Genomic DNA, 22,958 nt, shown 5'->3' with positions numbered 1-22,958 from the left:
AAAAAAAACAACCTGTGACATCATATAAGCAGTTTATCGTTATTTCTATGAGACAGTATTGTTAACAGGATACATAATTTGTGTGCTCACAATGGCTTAAATGATTTGTGCCTATTTCGGGAAGCACAAGATATGAATCATTTGCCTATGATACCATCGTCTGTTAACAATTAGTATTTGAATGCAAATAGCTTTTCACCAAATACAATAGATATGTAAAAAATACCCACCCCTTTGTTTGATCAATAAATCACGAAACAAAACACATACACATACTTAAATGCGTTTAGTTCTGGTATTGGCACCAGTTTATTGGTAAACATTTGTTTAATACAAGTAAAGGTATACAAAGTGGAAGCTCGTTAGAACTTTAACCATACATCAATTGTGCTCACATTTGATCTGTTTTGTTCCTATTTTGCAATCGTCTTATTGACTTTGTTTGAATTAAGGTTTTACCCTTTTTCTTTGTTTTCGATGTATTCAAATATTTGTTTAAAATGTCATCTTTAAACATGAAATAAGTAATGAATGTAATTGATAAGCTAGCACTTAGAAGATATTAAAAGCATCACCCTCTTCAAATGAGCAAAACATGAGTGAACATAGATTTTAACTGGTACACCGGAATGCATTCAGTGTAGATAATAACAACCTTAAAAATTAAAATTGATAAATCAGTCCGACGATAATAATTCCTGGGAACATCCGTCTAAACAAAGTAATATACTATATACAGATATATGGGTTACTTTTCAATCCATACCTAAAGATAATAGCTCAATTAAATTTCAGTGATTTGGAAGAAGTTTGGAAAGTGAGATATTATTTTCAGTGTTTATGTTTTTCTTTTGAACTTTTATTTCATTATTGAAGCAAGATTTCATGTTTGAGTAGGATAATGCTTTTATGAATGGCAGCCATGGAGATATTCCTGGACATCAATGATGGTTACACGTAACGACCCTGATCATAGCCAGTGTTATATGGATCCGAAGAGGACGGGTTACCAGTAGCTGGAGGTATAGATATCTGGTTATAAGTTGGAGGGTTACTCGAGGTTTGCACCAGTTGGCCATACCCGGCGTTGTAGGGGTTGGTCGGGATGTTGGAAGTGTCAACCACGCGGCGCTGTGTGACTGTCCTCACAACTACCACACCTGCAAACACACCGTTTAGTAGAATCATACTTTAAATATATAAATAATGTGCCTCGCTTCAAGACCGAGATTAGATACACCGGCGATGTAATCGTGATCAATATTGAATTTCTGTTGACTTTTGACTAGTGAAACAAACTAATATCACTGTAGGTCGACATTGTTTTTTATTTGAGACGGATTTAACAACGGAGACTTTGCAAAGTCTTTCAAACATTTTGATGTTATGTTGTCTTTTAACGTGTACCCGGAATGACTACAATATTAAGTTTGAAAATACACCATTTCATAAATTAAGACGTCAAGAAAGTGCGAACGCCAAAGCTTAAGAGAATTAGTGATTTTTACTTGAAATCCCAGCTGTGGCCCAATCGCGATGACCTCGTTTCAGTGCCATAGATATGTGACGACACAAGTTAAACACGGTCGACCCAGCCCTATTAGATTTTAACGAGGAAAGTTTATCCGGCCTAAGTTCTAACTTATACCTGAAATAATCCTGTGATAGTCCCAACTACTGAGTATGTATACTAAAATAGTGTAAGAGATTTTAGAGTCAGATGACCATTAAGGCCATTGTATAGGACTACCGATGAATAAATTAAGCTAATTGTTTAGCTGCCCTTCAAGCAGAGAATATTGTCAATATAGATGAGATGGATAAAAAAAAGTGATTTGGAGAATACTGTTTTACATAGAATTAAAAGGAGTATTATAAAATAACTAGCAAAACGGGAAGAGGAAAGGGAAAAGCCTGCACGTTATGTTTTAATTTAGAATTACAGGAAAAGGTAAAAAAAAACCAAAAAAACACAGTTTTAACATACTGTGGACATTGTATAATTGAAACCATCAAATTAAAGATTTCAGCGATTGCAGAGAACGTTTTTTCAGAAATATTTAAATGACAAAGTTAAAACAAAATTGGTGATATTTTAATCACGAGAGAGGATTTTGAGTTTAAAAGCCTTTAACGTGTCAAAAGTTTCATCTGCGAAGCCTGTAAAACGTTTGTGACAATTGCATATCTCCTTGACGATACTTACCTCTGGCTGGTTGTCGTTCCTCCGCCGGGCGGGAACATCCTACACAACAACATATTAGGGAAACGGCTAAGAAGAATATAAAAGCAATAGCTCCTGCAGCAGCATAGCTAAAACATAATGTAAAACATAGATAGTCATGCAATATATGAAACATATTGTGAAATACCTCAAACAATATATAAAATATGTGAAAAATGCTGGACACAGTATATAAAACATAATGTGAAACATAGATAGTCATGCGATATAGTCATTCTAGTCACACAAAGTATAAAACATAATATGCAAAACATGCTAGTCACACAATATATAAATCATAATGTGAAACATGGCTAGTCATGCATCATATGAAACATATTGTGATACATGGCTATTCATACAGTATAAAAAATAAGTGCAATATGCTAGTCACAATAGGTAAAATATAATGTGAAACATAAGTAGTCAGAATATGTTAAACAGAATGTGAAACATGGTTAGTCACGCTATATACGACACATACTGTGGAACATGGCTAGTTTTACAATATGTAGAATATGCAAAACATGCTAGTCACATAATATATTAAAATGTGAAATACAGCTTGTCACACAATATATAAAACATAATGTGAAACATAGCTAGTCACACAATATATAAAACATAATGTGAAACATAGCTAGTCACACAATATATAAAACGTAATGTGAAACATAGCTTGTCACACAATATATGATAAACAATATGAAACATAGCTAGTCACACAATATGTAAAACATAATGTAATAAAAAAGCAAAAAAATATTCAATATGGCAATTGTGTTGCAGATGTGACTAGTAGACAACGTGGTAAACTTACTATCAAGAAGTGATAACCAGTTATATTATAATCTCTTAACTAACCTAAAGTTTAGAATAATAAAATAACCCAAGTTGCTTATCAGTCTAATAACGACTAGACGGTAGACAGCTACATTTACAATCATAAAACTAGATCGAGTGTTTCTCAAACTTAAATTACATCATCAGATCGAGTGTTATCCTATTTGATCATATAACCAGGCAGTATATTAACTTCATTTACAACACCATACCCAAATCGACTAACTGTTCGCCAAACTTACAATTATAAAACCGGACCTAGTATAATCCACATTTACAATTGTCAAGAGTAAGTCACATTTATAATCATAAATCAAGACTTAGTGTAATCCACATTTATTATTGTCAAAAGTAAGTCACATTTAAAATCATAAATCAAGACTTAGTGTAATCCACATTTACAATTGTCAAGAGTAAGTCACATTTATAATTATAAAACCAGACTTAGTGTAATCCACATTTACAATTGTCAATAGTAAGTCACATTTATAATCATAAATCAAGACTTAGTGTTATCCACATTTATAATTGTCAATAGTAAGTCACATTTATAATTATAAAACCAGACTTAGTGTAAGCCACATTTACAATTGTCAAGAGTAATCCACATTTATAAGCATAAAACCAGACTTAGTGTTATCCACATTTACAATTATAAAACAATATCTAGTGCTTTTCACATTTTCAAATAGAGAGTTAGTATCAAGCCAGACCAAATGTTACTCACATTTACAGATCGGGAGCAAGTCACCTTTACAATTATCTGATCACATTGAAGGTGACACATATACAGACCGTATATTACTTTCATTTATAGTTAGATACTGTGTAGCTAGTTAGGAAAAAGGAAGCGACCAGACCGAGACTCGAACCCGTGACCATACAACACTAAATGGACACTCTTATCATTTCAGCTACTTAGTATAGATTTTACACTTTATATAGAAAATGTCAGGTACTTGGCTGGAAATATTACATTTAAACATGACGTAAGAACCCCTGTGTAAGTTTTGTTTAATGTTAATATATGCTATGGATGGCATCAAACTTCAGATTTTCGATTCAAACTTCATTGCAGAATACTTAACACTAATACCAGATTTATGTAAATAGAGGGAAACCTCCTGTAGTTAAGGAAGAAAAACAGCATTACATCAACTATGTGAATGGTGGCATGTACATGTTTCTTTTATCATCCTTTATGGATATCTTAGTATCTAAATGTAATATAAACCCGATAATAAATCTCGTCATTTCAATATTGAAATATTACATTTATCTGTGCAAATTAAAGAGGAACTCCACGACAATTTCTGATGTTATTTTCTTAAAAAAACAAGCGGAATCTGTGGATAAAGTATGTGTAAATGTGGTAAATCAAAAATGGATTTCCATTGATGACTTTTAAATACGAACATATGATTGGAGCGGTAAACATAACTAATTTACACATTTTGTAGACATAAATCACCTGTTACATAATAAAAACTAACGTGAAAATAATATAGATCAATACAAAATTAATCTATATACGGTAATTTACAATAACATAGTCAGACAGTGTCGTATTTATGACTATAAAATAAGGCTATCATCAATTTAACTTAACATATTAACTAGAATGTATGTAGATTCACTTTTGTTATGATAAGATGGATCAGACATAAGGCTTTCAGCCAATTTTATGATACTAACCCGTAGGTGACCGTCCAACAGTCCACGCCTTTAACTGCAAACAGATAATAACACGGATTAACGTTAAACGAAAAATGGACAAAAAATGTCCTGTACAAAACACGCAATTATATTGTGTCGGCCATTAAGCATGTCCTAATATTTCTTACAAAAACCCCATTTAAATCGTTTGGATCCAAGATCAATCGAGAAAACATGACTTCTAAAGTAAAGAAATCTGCTTTTACCAACATATTTATTTACTCACAAGGTCTAAAGACGTTACTAACAACAATCCTCAAATATTTCTTATGATCTTAATTTTGAATTCATAAATGAACCAGGAACACAGCCATACGATTTATGTTTTGTATTTCATATCATTTAAATAGGTATATAAATATCTATTGCGTCCTGAGACTAAGGTATAACATATAATTGACAAGGATATTTACCTAGAAACACCAGCACGAATGTCGTTACACCAAGCAAATTCTGATATGAAAACACCATCTTGCTCGTTACTGGTAAAGTTGTTTGCCTGACTGAACAGTGTAATGTATCGCTTACTTTTAACGCTGGTAGCCCACAATGCACCGCATGGTAAGGCATTGGTTCCTGAAGTTAATCAATGAATTTAAAAAACATGATCCATAGAATTAAAATGTGAAGTCTCTAAAGCTAAGAAAAAAACTGCATACATACATCGCTTTTAGAAGAATTAATCACTGTATTTCACCAAACAAAGTTTTAAAGAAACAGAAGAAATAAAGGTCACAGGAAAAGGAAACATCCCAATCATATAGCAATACAAACAAAAGCCATAGAGATAGGAAGTGTCTTAAATTATGTGACATTACAAATGCAAATAGAATAACAGGTAGTCACTCAACACAAACGCCACTACAAAACAAGTCATCTCAACCTGTCTGAATTTCAAATTATAATGTCGCTTAAACTGGCTGTACTAATTGGAGTATTAATTTCAAAGAGAAAACAATCCATCAATGAAAGTCGATTTACGGAGGGATTGTGTACGGTATACTAAATTATAAGAATTAACTTGAAATATATCTTTATGATCAAGTCATAACATTAATCGGCTCCGAATAAATCCCGAGTTTCCTAAAAAGTCATAACAGCTGCACTGGAACCAAGGTTATATCACTTATCATTTCATAAGACATTACTAAAGTCGCGAGAGGGGCCGCGGTGGCCAAGTGGTTATGGTGTCCCGACACTTTATCACTAGCCCTCCACCTCTGGGTTGCGAGTTCGAAACTTACGTGGGGCAGTTGCCAGGTACTGACCGTTGGCCGGTGGTTTTTCTCCGGGTACTCCGACTTTCCTCCACCTCCAAAACCTGGCACGTCCTTAATTGACCCTGGCTGTTAATAGGACGTAAAACAAAAATAAACAAACATAAAAAAATGTAGCGAGAATTGTAATAACTTCTCTATATAACCATACGTATGGCTTTCAATAATAAAAAGGTACATTACTAGTCCCATCTCTATAACCCTGTAAAGTGATTTCAATGATAAGTACATTGTTACAGTCGAGACACTTCTTTATAACCATGTACAGTGATTTCAATAATAAGTAGTACATTGCTACTGTCGACAGTCCCTTCTCCATAACTCTGTCAGTGATTTCAATAATAAGAACATTTCTACAGTCGATATTCCCTTCTCTGTAACCCTATACAGTGATTTGATTAATAAGTACAGTTATTCCAATAATAAGTAGTACATTGTTACAGTCGGTAATCCCTTCTAAGTAATCCTAAACAGCGATTTCGACAATAAGTAGTACATTGTAACAGTTGTAATTGATAATCAGTTCTCTATAACACTGTTCAGTGATTCCAATAATAAGTAGTACATTGCTACAGTCGGTTGTCCCTTCTCTATTACCCTGTTAAGTGAATTCAATATTTACGAATGGCGTGGTTACAGTTTTTGATAAAGTGTTATTTAATAGTATGAACTTAATTGCGACTCTGGGCACTGGAGACAACTGTTAACAGCGTCGTCAGGTGGATTCCAAAAATTATCGACAGTTTCGACCCCTTTCTTCACGATTGTATCTGGTTGGCGGGTCAGCAGTGGTGATCGATCACTACTTCCTATTGTACGGTCCCCAGTTCGGCTCATCTTGACTACACTATAGCAAACATGGTGCCCTTTCTGCCTTCTCTGGTATCGTCTTGATAGCTGACTTTCTCTTTGCGCCCGTCAGTCCTACTTTCTGTAACAGCTTCCAGTTAACTTTCAGGGAACCCTCTGGCACTAACCTCTACCTGGAACAAGCATGTGCTCCATCCCTGATGTCTTCACTGCTCTACAAGATCTTGATATTTGGCAGCTTTCCGTGAATGTTCCTAATCACATCATTCTTCCCATGGCATATTAAGTTCCACCAAGACGACCTTTCGGCGCTGCTTCAACCATATGAAATGTCTGATCTCATTGTGGTATGCAGTACATCACGAAAGACAAGACGTCTGCTCTCATTTCCCAGGATGGTGTTTTTTTGAGAATTTTCATGTGACAGGCTGTGGCAGTTGGGTGTCCCTTCTCTTTAGCCTCACAAACTGAATGTAAATGTGTTTCTTTTGATATATATATCGTGTCGTGAGATTTGGATATTAAAGATAATTGACAAGGATATTTACCCAAAAAACCTAGCAGGAATAAGGTTACACCCAGCAAATGTTGATTTGAAAACACCATCGTGCCAGTTACAGGTAAAGTTGTTTGGCCGACTTAATAGTGTAATGTATCGCTTACTTTTAAATCAGCGACTATCAATGCACCGCAGGGCTAGAAATTAGTTCCGGAAGTTAACAAACGAATTTAAAATACATAATACAGCAAAACCGGAAAAAAAGTGAAGTCTCAAAAACTAATTAAAACTGCATACAGAGATCAATTTAAACATAATGTATCACAGTATTGCAACAAACAAAGTATTAAAGAAACCGAAATAACAAAAGTCACAGCGACAGGAAGTGTCCCAAATCATATAACACTACAAAAAAGATAAAGCAGCATGAAGTGTCCCAAACAAAAGTCACAGCAACAGGAAGTGTCCAAAATCATATAACACTAAAACAAACTGAATTCCAAAATACTAATAAAGTAAATATAACGCCGAGAGTTATTATTTTTTAAGCATCTTTTGTGACCAAATGACATTTTGAATGTCTTCGATAATCAGTCCATTCAAAATCATCTAGCTTATAGAGAACTTTATCACTTACCCAAACCTGCCCAAGGAACAAATATTATCTTTTGTGAAAAACTTTTTTGGCTTTGATGCGTGTTACCCCAAATTAATTGTCGAACGAAAGTTGATATAACAGACTACCCTGTAACACTCCAAACCTTAATACACACATGTATATATACACCTAATATATACCAACCCGTAACATGCATTCAAGTAATGCCGACATGTGTTGGCCGTGTCCTTAAATTACCATCGCTGTTAATTATAATCAGGATGTTAAATACGATATATTGCATAATATGACATGATATTGACTAAAATAATCTTGCAACAATATACCCAATATACCCCAACCTCATTTTCTTTTGACATTTGTTTTTACATTTTCTTCAAGTAAGAAGATTTTATGTCGCTAATTTGAAACATTATATTAGAGGGCTTTTATCCTATTTACAAAATCGCTTCTGGTGGAGACTTTTAACACTTAATACAGTACCGTTCTCTCAATGATGTGTGGCTACGGGTTATGAAGTTGTCTTTAGGAAAAGACATTAAACCAAGAAATCTGCTAGAAACAGACTTGTGTTGTTTTATTTTGGTTGCTTGATGTTTTAAAAGCAGATGCCAATAATTTTACTGATGATCATGATATTGACATGTGTGCGAAGCGTTTCAAGAATTATCTAAAACGAACGCCGCAACCTGAAGATCGTTGGAATTGGTGATGATACGTGGCGGAAAAACCCATTGCTATCCATAGAAGATCTATGTTATGGCCAGTCTTTCCACGCCAAATTAATTGCTTCAATCAAAACTCCACCATTTTGCCTTCATGTCCTTGGTCCTTATGCATTTGTTCCCATCATCTCGTAGGAAAGATCTAAATCCTTGACATTCGCACCGGTGAAAGAGAAATGTTAACCCCTCGACTACATTCCAGATCAAAGGAAAACAACAATGATAATTTGGAGATATCACATATGCTATTAAATGCAGGAGTTTTCCTTAAATCTGCGTTTATCCTCTCTGGATGAGCAGATTGTAAAGTCTAGACAGGCTGGACAAGAAAACAGTTTCTAGAAAGTCTTTCACTTTGTTAGTTCTCTATGATCACTGGTATCTACAAACCACGAGGATGCACTTCTTTTGTTCTGGGTACAATGGAAGATGGACATATCCTGGAAACAGTGTTCGACCTTTTTCACATGTCAAATTCCAGTGTATTGAAAAAAATTCATTCCACAGTTAAAGCATTAGACATAACTATTGTTCCATTCTTCCTTGGAAATGAACATATTACGAGAGAAAGCATTATCAGGGCACAATACAGTGTTCCCCTGAGCATTTGTTGGCAAGCGGGCGACTGTCATACCTGAGTTCTGATCACAAGCTCCAGAAAATCTCCTACTGTGGTCAAAAGAAGCGGAACTATTGAAGTACATGAGCAAAGCCCTGCCGTATGGTTACACTGTGGACACAGTAGGACCTTTTTCTGGAAGCGATATTGATGCGAAGATTACAAAAGCTACCATGGGTAGTCTCTCCTGGCAGAAGGAAAATGGCAAGGTCATTGTTGATCGAGGGTTAGGGATGTTTTGCCAGATATAGAATCACGTGGTTTGACAACAAAGATGCCGTCTTATTTAAAACCTGGGCAGACGCAACATGACGACCTACAAGATAACTTTGATGGATGCATAACTAAATCGAGATTGATAATGGAGTCATATCACAAACTATACAATCAATGGATGTTGTTCAAAACACAACTTACCTCCAACTATTTCATTGATGTCATTGAGGCATTCGTTAGAAATATAACAGCCTGTCTCAATGGAAAGCGAGGACACAGATATGTTAGAACACCAGAGCGAGTAAGGGTGCTGGCTGTCAAAATGAAAGCACCTTAGTGTTTGCAACTTCTTAGTTCAGCATGTTAACAATGACCAGGGGACCTTTTCACGAAAGTTCGTAAGTTTTACACTTACGAAAACTGCTACGATCACACTTACGAGTAAAATTCTCCTTAGCAACCTACTTTCGTTTTTGAAGCCCATGCGTCGACCGCTCGTTTTAACTTCCGCAATACCTGCAGTTACGATCATGTACTTGTGGGAGATGATTATGAGAAATGTCTCACTTGTTGGCATGAATATGAGGTTTTAATCAAAATGTTACAGTATAGACGAGTAAATTATTGTATTACAATAGCATGTTTAATTTGTAAAAAAATATATCGTACCGTGGCCTTATGAATACTACGGTACGTTATATGTTTTAACACATCAAGCATGCGATTGTAATACAATAATTTACTCGTCTATTATTAAATATTTTTGTGTTGTTTTTGTTTTAATGCATTATATGCTTTCGTTCTTTTGTAAGTTTTTTCTTTTTCCTCTTGTTTCTCTCTCTCTTCTCTTCTCTCTCTCTTTCCTTTTTCAACAGTAAATATTTGATTTGAAAGGCATTACTGAATTATTTTGAATAACATGACCAATAAAATGCTCACTTCAAAATTCCAAATGAGACATACAGTCAATAATGAAGTACTGTATATGAAATGAGCTCACATACACATGGATGGCAAAGCAGATAATTATGATCAATATAAACAAAATAACAAGTCAAGAAGCTATAATATCAACATTTTAATTGCAGAGAATATATAATTAAGATAATCTCTTAGCTTACCTTTTAAGTCATTAAGCAGAATCATCCAAAGCCAATCTTCTCATTAGCCAGACTTTATTGTAAAATTGGGGCTGATTCAGATCTTACCAGAAGAGCCAAGTAATTATTTACTATGGCACATACCAAATATCACTGACAGGTAGTCATTCCATACAAACGCCACTACAAAAACAAGTCATTTCAGCCTAATTGAATTTTAAATGATAGCGTCCCTTTGATTGGCTCAACTAATTGATGTATTCATTTCTAAGAGAAACAAAACCCATCAATGAAAGTAGATTTTCACATGAATTATGTGCAGTAGATTAGAATAAAGAATTAAGTTGAATGTATCTTCATGATGAAGCCATAACAAAAATCTGTTCCAAAAATAAACCGCGAACGTCTTTTAAAAAAAGTCATAACAAAGGTTAAATCACAAATCTGTTTACATCACATTGTTATAGTGGGAGTATTGTGGTCCCTTCTCTCCATAACCATATACAACAATTTCAATAATAAGTAGTACATTATTACCGCGGTAGTCCCTTCTCTATAACACTGTAGCGTGATTTCAATAATAAGAACATTTCTACAGTCGATATTCTCTTCTCTGCAACCCGGTACAGTGATTTGATTAATAAGTAATAAACTTCAACAGTCAGTAGTCCCTTCCCTATAACCCTGTACAGTGGTTTCAATAATAAGTAGTACATTGCTACAGTCGGTAGTCCCTTCTCTATAAAGGTGTACAGTGATTTCAATAATAAGTAGTACATTGCTACAGTCGGTAGTCCCTTCTCTATAAACGTTACCCTTCTCTTTAAACGTGTACAGTGATTTCAATAATAAGTTGTACATTTTGTTGTATACCATGACCCTTATCCGCCGACAAATTACAACTATGTAATTGAAGTTGTTGCACGCATTGTTACTTACTCACTGAAGAAGCTTTTACGGTGGACAGGGTAAGCGATATTGTTACAATAATGGACTGCGAACACCATTGATAGTGTGGAATTATCTGTATTTTGGGCATAAAAGCAATAGTTTTTTTTCCTTTTGTAACATTAAATATGATATTCTCCTTTTTTGCTCAATGGCATGGCTAATAGACCACAGAAAGACTGTCTGGCCATGGGTGATTTTTTTTGTTAAGCAAATAACTCCTGTATGATGATATGCATAACAAATTAAGAAATAAATGTAAACTGTAATTGGTATGTTCATTATGAAGTAGTACATACTGAATTCACAATTGTTAAAACTAAAATAAATCAATTGGTTCCGGATATTCCTAAAGTGTGTTTACACAAGAAATTTAGTTTTGCCTACAGCGAAAAATGATGTCTCACAATCAAGATAAGATTGCGAACTTAATGTACAACATATGTTAAAACAATACTAATTCTGTCTTTGTGATAGAGATATTTAATTTCAAAAATGTTCGAAAAAAATGTGAAGAGAATTGTCATTTTGGGTCAAATATCATGAAATTTTGCAATTTTTAACGGTTTTTGAAGTTGTTACCATGGTATTCTCAGGTCTGAAAAACATAGAAAAAATAAGTTAACTTATTCTTCAGAGTTATATTAAAATTGCAAATGTTGTATAGATTACAAATATATATACTTTATCATAGGTAATATGTACCGTTAACTGACTATTTTTAAATATTTAAAACATGTGCCTTATTTTTCAGAATTGGCCATTTTACTGTACACTGCTACCGTTGCGTATAAATCTGGTATACTTCCTATAGCTTCTTCTCAAAATTATGATTAATGTACCTTTTAATCAGAGAGCCCTAAGTTCGCGTATGATGATGCCATTTTCGTGGCCATCGCCGTACCACTAACTTGAAGGATGTGCTCTCCGTTGAATGAAAAGTTGTTCAGCGTGAGTACTTACTTGAGGAGCTCTTCCGAAGGTATTTGTTACAGACTGCTTTATCTCCCGAGCGTTCCACGTGTCCCTAGAGTGGGATGTTGGTGTAGAGGGAGACCACATACATGGTGACCAGGAGTACATCTTCAGTTACCTGTAGATGATTACATGGTGCCTTTTTTTAGATATCCAGCTGTATCTTTTAAGTAAAATAGTGGAAGTCGATGAGCTTCGATAATTTTTTCTGTATGGTGGCCAATCGAATTGATAATACGTATGCCGGAGTTATCGGTCTTGTGGATTTTAGGAAGGAGATAGAAATACCCTGCGCGTGGGGAATAGCAGGGCAAAAAATGACAGTATGTATATGCCCTTAATACAGCCAATTCGATACTATTGATAATGTTTGAAATCAATTGTTATAACATTATCGCTTACCCTGCCCACCGTAAACGGTCACGTACAATTGTCAAGTTACTCATGTACAACTACTTAAGAGTAAATGGTCATGTACACTTTGTAAAGTTACTCCTCTACAACTACTATATATGGAGTATTTTGATATGTACACTTTAACACATTACTCATGTACATATACCTCAATGAGTAAGGTGACATGTACACTTTGTCAAGTAGTAATGTGTACAACTACTTCAAGTATGTAGTTACACTCACTTGACAAAGTGTACACAGCCATTTACTCAGATAGTGTTAATCATACTAGATTGACAAAGTGCGCATGACCATTTACTCTGATGTTACAGTAAACACTAACTTGACAAAGGTACAGTACCATTTACTCTGATGTTGTTGTGTAATGCCCGGATCGTCAGGTACTCAAGTCTTTTAAGTCTTTCGTGTGAGTATTTTTCCTGATGATGCATTGTATAAAATTTTAACCAGATTCGACAGATGGTTAGGTTGTGGTGAACTTCTCAAGAAAGACTCAACAAATTATCTCTAGATAATGTGTCATTTTATTGACTAATGTACAAACTAGATATCTACCGACTCTCATTTCAAAATGAAGGATTACAGAAGAATTGTCTCCCTTTACTTGAAAATGTTAGTAAATGAGTAGATTTCAAAAATAATTAAAGAGTTCAGTTTCGTATTTAGTACATATTAGTAATTTTCTCTGTATTTCTGCAGGTGACTCCTAATTTCCCCTAGTTACTCATAATTCCTCCTAGCAACTCCTAATATCTTCTAATACGGAGCTTAAATGTCCTCCAGATATGACTACTAGGCTGACACTTTGTATATGAATTACATTGTAGATAAAAATAATTTCATAAATAGACTGCTCCTCGAACTTTCTCCTTTGCTTACAAAACCTGAATCACTTGTTTTCTCCTTTCTACTAGGTATGCACTATCCTATATGATATACTTTGCCGCTGCTTTATTTGAGTGAGGTCAAAACCCTCACTTACTTTCATATCTTCCTACATGCAATACATAGGAAGTACGAACCAATGAAATCGCTTAAGAAAAGAAAAGAAAAATAATGATGGTTGCCGGTAAAGACGAACCTATAGACGAGAGATTAAACGGAAAATACATGTCAGGTATGATATTATCTTCTGATACTGAAACATTTTCATAAGTAATAATATGTTTCAGCCTTAATACATTGTATATGAGATTATAAGATTACACATAGCGGTAAACCTATCGTCGGCAAATGAAATAAACATTCAATAAAAAATATGGTATGTCCTAATCACAAATGATTGTCGATTTAGTAGTTTCAAATTATCAACACACATTCTTATTTGGATAAATGTACATTTACAATATAATGATGTTTCAATGTTGGTCAAAATAATACTATCTGAATGCGAATTCCCTAATCAATGATAGATCGAACAATTAATCGTTTCATTTGACAGGTAAGATATAACTTACAATGTGATATATGCACGTACACAGAGTTATTACAACAGGACATATCACACCAATGATATATATCTAAATTTGATTGTATAAACCAATCGGCATAAGTGAAAGACTGGATATTTTGTATGTGTAATTAACTAACTACTAAAATCGGAATATAGCACATTATCAATGTTTTTGTTTATTGTAAAAATACCTTACCCTTTGTTTGATCAATAAATCACGAAACAAAACACATAAACATATACTAAAATGCGTTTTATTCTGGCATCAACTCCAGTTCAGACAGTTTATTGTCCTACGTTTTTTTTCTTACAGGCAAGGGTATACCAAGTGGAAGCTCGCTGGAATTGGTACTATGTATCAATTGTGCTCACATTTGATCTTTCTGGTTCGTATTTTCCCGTCGTGTTATTGAACTTAAGTTTGAATTATAATTTCGTCGATTCGATGTGTTCAAGTATTTGTTTAAAATGTCATCTTTAAATATAAAGTAAGTAATTAATGTAACTGATTAGCTAGCAAGTGCATTTAGAATTGACAAAAAACATCACCCTCAAAAAAACAAAACAAAAAAACCCAACATAGATTTTAAATTATACATTGCCGTGCATTCAATGTTCATCAGAACAACCTTAAATAATTTGATTTGATAAATATACATAGGAAAATCCGTCTCAGCAACGTAACATGCTATGTACAAATATGTGTGCGTTAGTTTTGTAATCCAGCTCAATTAAAATGTATATCCTGTATATTTGCCTGAAGCATTGAATGAGTCTTCTGTAAGTTTTTAAGGAATCATATTCATGACGCCGTATTCGTACTCAAATACATACTCTGTGGTCAGGATAAATTTCCTGTATGAATTTAAACTTTTCAGTCATTTGAAGAAATTTTGGAAAGCGAGATATTATTTTCAGTGTTTACGTTTTTCTTTTGAACTTCTATCTCATGATTTAAGCGAATTTAAAGGAAGTTGGGTTGAGCACATGTTTGAGCATGAGAATGATTTCATGAATGTGAGCTTTGATTCAAGTTCTTTATTACTTTGAGCGAATTAGCTCATCTGTTTAGAGTACAGACATATTATATATAATTCACAAAATGATATATGCATATAAATATATACAGGTTCAGCCGTGGTGATGTTCCTAGAAATCCGTGATGGTTACATGTAACGACTCTGATCATAGCCAGTGTTATATGGATCCGGAGAGGACGGGTTACCAGTAGTTGGAGGTCTGGCTATCTGGTCATAAGTTGGAGGGTTACTCAAGGTTTTACCAGTTTGGTCATACCCGGCGTTGTAGGGGTCGGTCGGGTTACTGGAAGTGTCAACGGGGCGGTGCTGTGTGGCTGTCCTCACAATTACCATATCTGCAAAACACCATAAAGTGGAAGCGTATCCAGGGAATATGTAAATTGGACGCTCCGCTTCAAGACCGAGACTTAACATACCGGGGTTGTAATTGCGAGTAATACTAAATTTCTGTTCGACGACATTTTTGTCGAGTTTGGTGACAAAATCTTCAATCTGATAATTGACATACCCATTAAAACAAACTAAATGGTGGACACACTCGATATTGAAATTGCGAATTCGTTTTTGACCCCATACGGAATTGAACCCCTGTGAAATGAATTGCTATTCAAATCAAATTCCATAGTTATTTTGTTGTAATGAAAAATTTCAACCTAATATGTTAAGAAAGTTGATTTCATAAATGTTTCTCCGATGCACAGGAACTTTTCCCCACTTGTATATTATATTAAATGCACTTTCTTGTGCCGCCAACCCATGAAATAGGACTTATCTTCTCCATTGTAAGGAATTGTAGTGTTAATTATGTGTGTTCATTTTTTGAAAATGGTGAGGTTGTGGTTATATAAACTTTCAAATATTATGTTTTTTTTTTATAATTTTCTTCATTTATAAAACGTGATTATTCATTTAGAATTATTCCTGAATTGCATCCTGATGATAGAGTTCAACATTAGATAGGGCGCTTTATTATTAATTACAATAAACAGCCAAAATAACTACTAGTAATTATAAGATTAAAAATTGCTGGCGTGCAATTAACAGTGCCATGATAGATAAAGGTGCTCAAAACGGATTTTAAAACTCACAATAACAGGATAATTGTCCATCAGTAACACTATGATATACATATATATATTTATTATTGTTATACGATTGGTTTGACAAATACATCCAAACCTGTATTAGGCGAACCGTGATTGACACGCTTATCTAAAACACTTATCTATTTAAAAATCTAAAGTGATTATACACGATATTCAATATGAATTAAAGCTAAATTCGTAATACTTTCTATGACTATAATTTCAATCATCTTCAACATGATACAGTTCCTTCGAATTCGTGGTCAATTCGCAATTAAACTACGTGCTGATATTAGTCTTTTCCATACTGACTGCCGTTAGTTGAACTTGTGACGTCACAGCCAGAAAGCTCTCCTTAAGCGTTAGTGACCAGTATGATGAATAGCAGTTGATCGACAGGTGCAAATAGCACACTTTGGGGATCGATATCTCGGTACTTGATGGACCTATTTTTTTTTATACCGTCTTCTTTTTGGAATAAATGGAATAAATTTAAATTTACATCAATTTTCGTTCCGGGTACAATTTACTTACTTACCGTGTCGATCGGTTATACTATATGGAACGAAATTAAGGACACTACAGAGACTTCAACATCAGCCTCACGTCAGTCTTTAATTACAACTTAAAAGCAGGGACAGCTTAAGTGTGTCAAGTGTTGGATGTGTCATTTATTTTCACCAAATTCATTGCTAATTATTTAAGAACCCGACATATCAAATATGAAGGATCTAGATCTCATGGAACTTACGGAGAACAATGTAAGCTTTGAGTCCTACCCAAAATTATATTTTGAAATTTGATATGAAAGCGTTTAAAAAGCAGTTTTAACTTATTGTGGGCATTAAACAGGTTAATACATTAATTGACATATTTCAGCGATAGCAGAGAACATTTTTTTTCAGAAATATTCAAATGAAAAGATAAAAAAAAAAAAAAAATGGTGATCTTTGATCTATTAACAAGAAATTTAGGATGAACAGCCACAAACATGTCACAAGCTCCAACTGCATGTGAAGCTTGTAAAACATTTTTGACCATTTACAGCGTATCTACGTGACGATACTTACCTCTGGCTGGTCGTCGTCGTCGTTCCTCCGTCATGGTGGAGTACCTTACACAGCATCTTATGCAGACGTATATCAACATAATAGAAGTACCACTTCCTACTGCAACAAAGCTAAAACATAACTTGAAAGATAATGTGTGAAAAAAGCCGCCAGTCACAGAAGATATGAAACATAATGTAAAAAACATAGCTAGTCATATACTATGTAAAACAAAAGTGTGAAACATATAGTTAGTCACACAATATATAAAACATAATGTGAAACATAGCTAGTCACACGTTATATAAAACATAATGTGAAACATGGCTAGTGACATATTATATAAAACATAATGTGAAACGTAGCTAGTCACACAATATATAAAACGTAATGCGAAACATAGCTAGTCACTCATTATATAAAACATAATGTGAAACATGGCTAGTGACACATTACAGTATATAAAACATAATGTGAAACATAGCTAGTCACACGTTATATGAAACATAATGTGAAACATAGCTAGTCACACAATATATAAAACGTAATGCGAAACATAGCTAGTCTCACAATATATAAAACATAATGTGAAACATAGCTAGTCACACAATATATAAAACGTAATGCGAAATATATAGTTAGTCACACAATATATAAAACGTGATGCGAAACATAGCTAGTCACTCATTATATAAAACATAATGTGAAACATGGCTAGTGAAACATATAAAACATAATGTGAAACATGGCTAGTGACACATTATATAAAACATAATGTGAAACGTAGCTAGTCACACGTTATATAAAACATAATGTGAAACATAGCTAGTCACACAATATATAAAACATAATGTGAAACATGGCTAGTGAAACATATAAAACATAATGTGAAACATGGCTAGTGACACATTATATAAAACATAATGTGAAACGTAGCTAGTCACACGTTATATAAAACATAATGTGAAACATAGCTAGTCACACAATATATAAAACATAATGTGAAACATGGCTAGTGACACATTATATAAAACATAATGTGAAACATAGCTAGTCACACAATATATAAAACATAATGTGAAACATAGCTAGTCACACAATATATAAAACATAATGTGAAAAATAGCTAGTCACACAATATATAATACATAATGTGAATCAAAGCTAGTCACACAATATATAAAACGTAATGCGAAACATAGCTAGTCACTCATTATATAAAACATAATGCGAAACATAGCTAGTCACACGTTATATTAAACTTAATGTGAAACATAGCTAGTCACACAATATGTAAAACATAATGTAATAAACATGGCAATACAACATACAATATGGTAATGGAGTGTGACTAGTAGACAACGTGGTGAACTTACTATCAATACAATAAAAAGTGATAAACAGTTATATTGTAATCCTTTAACTAACCTAAAGTTTAACTTAATCCAAATAATCCAAGTTGTTTATCAATCTAGTAACAATATGACTGGACAGTGTGATGACTAAATTTACAAACATATAACCAGATCGAGTATTAGTTAAACTTAAAATCACATAATCAGATATTGTTATTCTTTTAAATAATATAACTAGGCAGTATATAAGGACAAATTTTTACCTATATGACTAGGCTGTATATTAGTCACATTTACAACCACAAGTCAATTATATTTATATAGCAAGACTGACTTATCCAAACGTACAACTATAAATCCATACTTAGTGCTATCCACATTAACAGATCGAGGGTAAGTCACCTTTACAATTTTATAATCAGACTGAATGTTACACATATCCAGACTGTATATTACTTTCATTTACAAGTAAATACTGTGTTACACGTTAGGAAATATGCAACGACCAGACCGGGACTCGAACTCAGGACCTCTAAACTCTTAATGGACACTCTAATCATTTTAGCTACTTGATATACTCTTATATTTATCTTACACTTCATATACAAATTCATATACACAAATAATATAAATAAAATGTCTATTTTGTTATTGTAAGAATGTTTTGTATACACGTTCTACATTTCTTTGTACTCTTCAACTTTGGAAGCAATAAAGATAATAATGATAATTAAGAATAAATATTCAGGCATTTTGTCAGTGGTACTAGACATTTCTCATTTTGAATTATACCTCAAAAGGAGAGCGAGACCAGCAAGGGGCTATCTCAAAAGGACATTCCGGTCATGCACATGCTCATATCCATGTTAAAATCACAGGGACTTGGCACAATTTCCCACATCAATGTATGACATGTAAATCAAATAATGCATGTATGGACCGTAAGTTGGGAATTCGTATCAAGTCCTCGTGGATAAAACATAGCAATGAAACCTTTCTCTTAATCATATCTGTTTTATATTTTGAGACATAAAAAATGTTGCTTAAGCAAGAGATGTATCTTCAAAACTGATAACCGGCATAGTACATTATTTCATATAAACACAGCGCCATTTTGACAAAAACTTAACAAATTCAAATATTCAATGAAACCTATTTAACTAAAATGCTTGAAAAAAGCAATGGTATGCCCGTAAGTTTGGCATTCACGCAAATATTAAGGTAGGATTAAAACATTATCATATTCTTCACTATGGCGACATATTAATGAATGTGTATTACAAAATAATGAAATGAGCCGAGTGCCAGCCAAACTCTGGCAGACGTTCATATATATACTTCGTCCTCCAAAACTTTTTCAGGTTGAGATATCCCAATATGGAGATATTTTTTTCCTTTTCGCTCAAGAAATAACGGTAAGAAACTTCCGTTGCCAAAGCAGGTTTGGTTTGGTTTGTTTTGTTTAACGTCCTATTAATAGCCAGGGTCACTTAAGGGCGTGCCAGGTTGGAGGTGGAGGAAAGCCGGAGTACCAGGAGAAAAACCACCGGCCTACGGTAAGTAAAATAGCAACTGTACAACGTAGGTTTCGAACTCGCAACCCAGTGGTGGAGGGCTAGTGATAAAGTGTCAGGACACATTAACAACTCCGCCACTGCGGCCAAGACAGGACAACCTCCTCATGAATGGAACTTTGCCAGTAGTCTAAATGGCGAGTATTGCTATGTGTCTCAGTAGTATAATACCTGTTATATACCTGTACTTCGGCCCACGTTTGTAAGTACTTTATACAAAACCCTATCAATAAAACACTTATACCGATAAAAAAAGTCATATTGACCGACCATGAAAAAAAAAGAAACTGGTAAAAAATGCTGATTGACTTGGTATTTCTAAACTAAGATTAATTATCACTAACTTGCCCTTGATATTGTCCAAAAGTGTAAAATATCTTGCAGGATTTAAAACTTGACAAGTTATAACTTTGATTATTAGAATATCAAACTATCCGGTAGTGAAGGAAGAGAAACATTATTTCATTTAATATTGGAATGTTGACATGTACAGTCACTGGGGTCATCCTTTATGTATCTCTTGAGATCTAAATGTAATATAGACTCAATTGTAAATGTCTTGATTTTGATATTGGAACATCTATATTTGTGCAAATTAAAAAGGAAAACCCCAAACATTTCTGATATATTTTTTTAAATAGTAAGATTCATTTTTTTAAGTGGAAGAATATGTGGATATTGTACATGTGAATATACAAATAAAAACAGATTATGGTAAATCAAGAAAAGATTTTCATTGAGAGACTTCTAAATATGGATACATGATTGGAGCTGTAAACAAAATTGATTACTATTTTCTGTATTTAAAAAAATCTTTTTGAAAATATTGCAAAATAAATGGGAAAATATACTAGTGGTAGAGAATGTTTATACTTGTGCCTGTTGTAGTTAATGTTTGTAGATGCAATATACCCAGTTACATTTACAATTATATTGTCAGATAATGTCATAGTCGTATTTTTTATTATAAAACAAGTCTTTAATCTTTGTTGGCCACATACTTAAGTCACATTTGTAATGATAAGTCGGTTCAGACATAAGGCTTTATGTCAATTGAAAAGAAACTAACCTGTGGGTATCCGTCCAACAGTCCACGCCTTTTACTGTAAACAGATAATAACAATGATTAACATTAAATAGAAAATTGACAAATAAAGGTCCTGTACAAAACACACGGTCTTATTGCGTCGGCCATTAATCATGTCTCTATATTGATGGAAAAAATCATAAAAGATTTGATCCAAGGTCGTCAGTGGAAAGGACCATGAATTTTAAGGTGAATAAATCTGCTTTAACCAATACATTTGATCACGTGATCTTGAAAATTTAGTACAAGCATACACCAAATATTTCTCTTCATTTTGAATTAATAGATGAACCAGGAACACAGCCAAAGGCTTTATGTCTATATCTTTGATATTCTATCAAATATATATATATATATATGTATTGCGTCGTGAGACTTAGATAATAAATATAATTGACAAGGATATTTACCTAGAAAACCCAGCAGGAATGTGGTCACACCCAGCAAATGTTGATTTGAAAACACCATCTTGATTGTTACAGGTAAAGTTTGTTTGGCCAACTTTATAGTGTAATATATCGCTTACTTTTAATGCCGGCGACTCTCTTTGCACCGGATAGTTGGACACTGGTTCCGAAAGTTAACCGACGAAATCTAAATACTTATCCAGCGAAACCGAAAAAAGGTCCACTTTGGTTTCAAGCATATGATCAAGAAATATTTAAGAAATTAACGGAATTAGCCTTACTACCCTTATGAAGTCGGGAGTAAACATATACAAACATTTGGAAGGAATAGTTATAACCTGTTAATGGAAAGGACGCTGATAGATGCTTTATAATTTAACGAAATAATTCTACCAGGAAGTTCGTTTAGGGTCAACTCAATAGCCAATCCTGTGGTACTTTTTGAGTCTGTCAATCATTACTATGATGCAAATAAACAGATGTAACTCGATCAATTGTTAGTATGTATCAAGGCTAACCATGGTCATTAACTGTTGACATGGACTGTGTTAAACTGTTGGGAAATTCGGCAAAACATGCGAAAATGCATGTTTAAGGAGAACATGATTAGCTCATGTGGATTAGATATATTGCTCAAAATAACCATACCGTTACGCTCACAAGTGTCTTTTGTACACAATAAGGGCATTTGTTTGACTGGATTTTATTTAATATGCGTATAAACATTATTCTATTTCGACCTTGAAATGCAAATGGCGGCTGTGAATAATATCACACACAATGGCAATTGGCAATTCTAAAAGAGCCGCAAAGGTAGAAACTGGTTCCTGAATTTTAATCAAACAAATTGAAATGCAAGCATCATCCAGCATAACCGGAAGTCATATATAAACTAAATATAGCTACAGAAATAAAGGACA

At 33.8% G+C, this 22,958-nt stretch overlaps 2 protein-coding genes across 2 annotated transcripts; both read right to left on the bottom strand.

The window, feature by feature from the left end:
- Positions 1-271: 271 nt before the first annotated feature.
- On the bottom strand, positions 272-6,070 carry LOC117329402. The gene is made up of 5 exons (XM_033887345.1): positions 6,028-6,070; positions 5,197-5,359; positions 4,763-4,796; positions 2,207-2,313; positions 272-1,160 (listed from the first exon to the last, which is right to left on the bottom strand). Exons 2-5 carry the CDS (start codon positions 5,351-5,353, stop codon positions 952-954), a joined length of 507 nt encoding a protein of 168 aa, XP_033743236.1. The 5' UTR covers positions 5,354-5,359; positions 6,028-6,070; the 3' UTR covers positions 272-951.
- A 7,424-nt stretch (positions 6,071-13,494) lies between these two features.
- On the bottom strand, positions 13,495-22,299 carry LOC117329401. The gene is made up of 4 exons (XM_033887344.1): positions 22,042-22,299; positions 21,614-21,647; positions 17,637-17,746; positions 13,495-15,816 (listed from the first exon to the last, which is right to left on the bottom strand). The coding sequence occupies exons 1-4, from the start codon at positions 22,097-22,099 to the stop codon at positions 15,608-15,610; spliced, it is 411 nt and encodes a 136-aa protein (XP_033743235.1). The 5' UTR covers positions 22,100-22,299; the 3' UTR covers positions 13,495-15,607.
- Between the last annotated feature and the right edge of the window lie 659 nt (positions 22,300-22,958).

Source organism: Pecten maximus, chromosome 6 (genome assembly GCF_902652985.1).
Source record: "Pecten maximus chromosome 6, xPecMax1.1, whole genome shotgun sequence".
NCBI classification, from domain to species: Eukaryota; Metazoa; Mollusca; class Bivalvia; order Pectinida; family Pectinidae; genus Pecten; species Pecten maximus.
Note: the sequence above shows the minus strand (reverse complement) of the source record. Positions and strands in the feature narration are given on the sequence as shown.

Coding starts and splice junctions, on each gene's coding strand:
- LOC117329401 (XM_033887344.1), bottom strand. CDS start 22,099: ATGGTGTTTTCAAATCAACATTTGCTGGGTGTGACCACATTCCTGCTG. Junction 21,648..22,041: donor ATTCCTGCTGGGTTTTCTAG/GTAAATATCCTT, acceptor ATCTGTTTACAG/TAAAAGGCGTGGACTGTTGG. Junction 15,817..17,636: donor ACGACGACGACCAGCCAGAG/GTAAGTATCGTC, acceptor GGTGTTTTGCAG/ATATGGTAATTGTGAGGACA.
- LOC117329402 (XM_033887345.1), bottom strand. CDS start 5,353: ATGCCTTACCATGCGGTGCATTGTGGGCTACCAGCGTTAAAAGTAAGC. Junction 4,797..5,196: donor ATTCGTGCTGGTGTTTCTAG/GTAAATATCCTT, acceptor ATCTGTTTGCAG/TTAAAGGCGTGGACTGTTGG. Junction 1,161..2,206: donor GGAACGACAACCAGCCAGAG/GTAAGTATCGTC, acceptor GTGTGTTTGCAG/GTGTGGTAGTTGTGAGGACA.